The 3,791-nt window shown below is 36.8% G+C and overlaps 1 protein-coding gene across 1 annotated transcript; it reads right to left on the reverse strand.

Annotated features, from left to right (window-relative positions):
* Positions 1-1,029: 1,029 nt before the first annotated feature.
* On the reverse strand, positions 1,030-3,573 carry LOC137833018 (uncharacterized). The gene has a single exon (XM_068641413.2). The coding sequence runs from the start codon at positions 3,392-3,394 to the stop codon at positions 1,097-1,099; it is 2,298 nt and encodes a 765-aa protein (XP_068497514.2). The 5' UTR covers positions 3,395-3,573; the 3' UTR covers positions 1,030-1,096.
* Positions 3,574-3,791: the final 218 nt, after the last annotated feature.

Genomic DNA, 3,791 nt, shown 5'->3' on the forward strand with positions numbered 1-3,791 from the left:
CAATCCCCATGAGTTTCCTAGGATATTTTCTTGTTGTTATATAAAAAATTAGTCAAGAGATTACCTCTAACACCAATTGAAGCAATAGACAAACTTTAAAAAAGACACAAATGGACAAACTTTGTTTCACTGGATCCAAGGTATTGTCCACTTTGAAGGTTGGTGCTCCGTCACGATTTTGTCCTTAAAAGGCATCTCAGAGGGTTAAGGGATGAAGGTGTATTTAAATTGCCATTTACCTCGACTTCTAAGCGATGTGGGATTATATTTTGGTCGTATCGGAACAAAGATGTCAATGTTCCGACCTCAGGTCCGAGAGATAGCATCGCTAGGGTCAACCACAACATCTGAGGTATTGTCCGTTTTGCAGGTTGGTGCTCTATCACGGTTTTGTCCTTAAAAGGCGCCTCAGAGGATTAAGGGATGAAGATGTATTTAAATTGCCCTTGACCTCAACTCCTAAGTGATGTTGGACTATATTTTAACCGTATCGAAACACAATCCAATCCGTTTTTCTCGTGAGCTTTGTCTATTATAAACTCTGACATACCATTAATTGTTAGGTGTCTCTTTAATAATATACTTATTTATACTATTCAATGAAGGATAAACACTCCAATATACATTGGTGAGTCACATTTGTGACCATCTTTCAAAATTGAGCCTTGTAAAACGGCTGAAGTAATAGTTAATAACTGTTCTTATATAAGTTGATTGCGAAATAAGAATTAATTAGTGATTTGTGTTAGTTGTTTGATGATTATTTAGTATGCATAGCATGAACGTGTCCTATATTAAGTCAAAACCTATTTGAGTCTTTACTCATTCATGAATTAACTTATTCTTAAGAAAATGATTCAAGTTTATCAAATAGTTTTAAAATATAATTATATTGAACTAGTTTTATTTGTTCATAAATTAATTCGTTTTCAAGGGTTTCTTGGCACAGCCCTTTGTATAGAAACTATAGATTTGATTATGAAAAGAAAAAGCACAAATTAGGGAAAGGAAGGAAAGAGAACTAGAGAAAAAGAGGCAGTCCTTAACTTATATACTTTTACAAAATTTCAATGCTCAATCACTTTTATTTGAAAACTCAACTAAAATGCTTTGATATGATACTCTGTTGTTGCTCCAACCATAGTTGTTGCTGCCGCAACAAACTATCCTCTTGCATTGACACATTTAAAGTTTGTTCATTGGTATTTGCACTAGGCCATGCTCCAAAAGGATCAATAGACACATTTAAAGTTTGTTCATTGGTATTTGCTCTAGGCCATGCTCCAAAAGGATCAATAGACACATTTATAGTTTGTTCATTGGTATTTGCACTAGGCCATGCTCCAAAAGGATCATTGTCTATTGATGTTGCCAATGTTGTCCCATTGTAATAATCCTTTGCACTAAATGTCGGTGGCACTGTTGAACCATAAAAGTTCTGCTCTTCAACGTGTAAGGGAACAATACTCAGGTTAGGATTCTGAAGAGTAGTAACAGTTGGTGTTTCCATTATGGCATCAACGTTTGGCTTGTGCACTTGAAATGTTGGAATTGAATTGTCCATAAAGGAACATTGAGTGTGGAAACTTGGTGTAGTAATAATGGGATCTGATATTTTAGTATTAAAACTTGATGGCACTATTATGTTGGTCTCTAAAGAAGAATCTTGAGCTCTGAAAGTTGGACCCTTTGTTGTCTCATTTGGATACATGTCCCCAAAAAATAGATCCGGATTTGCTATGGAACTGGAACTTTGATCTGAGATGGTTGGTACAATAGGATCCTGAGCATAAAGAGCCTGTGTTGCTGCCTTAAATGTTGGTGCCACATCAATAAATTTATCACTAGTGGTTGCAAGTGGAGCAACATTTCCTGTGTCATCCAGGAATGGATTGTAGTTGTGTTGAGGAACTAAAGCTTGACCAAATAAGGTCACCAATGGGATGATCCCATTTGCCAATTTGGGTGATGTCTCAGCAGGTGCAGTTACTGTCTTTGCCAAGACTAACTCCCAACAATCTTTGGTGATATTATTGGAAACTGCTTTTGTATTTTGTCGCTCCCACTCATTTGTTTGATTTTGTTGCAGTTCCTGCGGCAATTCATCAAAACTTACAACATCCAAACTCGACCTTGACGTTTGATCAATTGGAAATGATATCGCAGAAGCAAAACCATTTGCTCTAACATAATCATCACATGCCGATTCTTTCTCATCTTTGTCTGATTCCTCTGAATTTATGTCTTCCTCGAGTGATATCTTAGGACTAAGGGCAGCATCGGTAGCACTCATGAGATCTTCCAACGATGTACGTTGTGACCTAAATTCGAATCCTGCTTCAAACAAACTTTCAAGTGTTTCACAGCTTTCCCTAGCTTCATCATGAGATGAACTTGAGCCAATAAGATCCTTGGGTGGAAGAAAAAGGAGATGCTTTGAATTATTATTTGTTGGCAAAGAAGCTTGGTCTTTGAAGAAGTCTTGCAATGTTTCCATAAGCTCTTCAGAAACCTTTTGCACTCTGGGGTAGTCATAGGACCTTCCAATCCCAATGCTTAAACAAAAAGAATAGAAAGCTGATAACTCATCAAACTGCTTGTAGGATTTAACACAAGCATTGAATGTTGCAGCACAAGGCAAAAATGGCAAGTGGAAGAAGTTATCCAAGACAACAGCAAGACCATCAGAGATATCCCTATAAAGATCAAAACTTTCTTGTACAATAGCATAGAGAGAAATCTGAACCAAACGGTTGGTCCTGGCTGACCCAGTAGGCTTTGTGCCAATAGCTCTATCTAATAACCTTTGCCAATGAGGAATTTTGTCAAGCACCATTGTGGGTTTCATGTCTTTGATACCTGGCTCATTGGATGTCTTGTTGGATTGGTTACTCTGGTGAAAGCGGTTGTGATAAGTGAAACGGCGTTGAAGCTTTCCGGTGAGGAAGCAATCCAAGCGTTCATCAAGGTACAAAGCAAATGTTCTAATGAATGCAGTGTAATCCCAAGGGCTAGAATTGGAGTCATCCTTGAAAGCTGAAAGGTTGAGAATTTTGGCACCCCTTTTCATTGCATGCAAGACTTCCCTAGGAAAATATGGATCACCATCTTGAAAGATTCTAAGAACAATGATCAGACATTTGAGGGCAACAACCCAATTGCGGGTCTTACCAATGCGTTTGCCTATACAATGAGCACATGCAGCTGCATACACTTTGTTAGAGGAAACTATGTTCAAAATTTCATTCACATAACGCTCTTCAATGGGGTTTTTATCATGGGTTGTGGCTTTCAAGATGGTGACTTCAAGATTTGCTGCATTGGTAACCTTGGCTAAGCTAATGCTTGTTTGGTCCTTCACTGCTCCAATTGCCTTCCTAAGCTTGCTTGGCATTGTGAATCAAATTGTGTCAGAATCAGAATTTTATCTCTTTCTTTCACAATTCTAACATCACTACGCATTTCACGCTTGGAAGGGAAATCATACATACGATTTCCATACAACATCTTCTATGTCAGATATTCATGGAAAATACTATCCTCCTTCAACTTCTCCTTTTTTTAGTTCTTCAATTTTTATGGTTCAGAGTAAAGCTAGGAAAGGAAAATCACTAATTTATACTTTTTTCTTCTTCTAGATATACCTCTTTAAATCTCATATCAATTATGAACTTAATTTCATATACTACTATTTCAAATTTAATTACAATATTCATAATCACATATTGCAAAATCTGATAAGCTTATTAACTTTTATAATAACTATTTTCAAAATTAGATCTCTATTGATT

Source organism: Phaseolus vulgaris, chromosome 6 (genome assembly GCF_051622355.1).
Source record: "Phaseolus vulgaris cultivar YP4 chromosome 6, ASM5162235v1, whole genome shotgun sequence".
Classification (NCBI taxonomy): domain Eukaryota; kingdom Viridiplantae; phylum Streptophyta; class Magnoliopsida; order Fabales; family Fabaceae; genus Phaseolus; species Phaseolus vulgaris.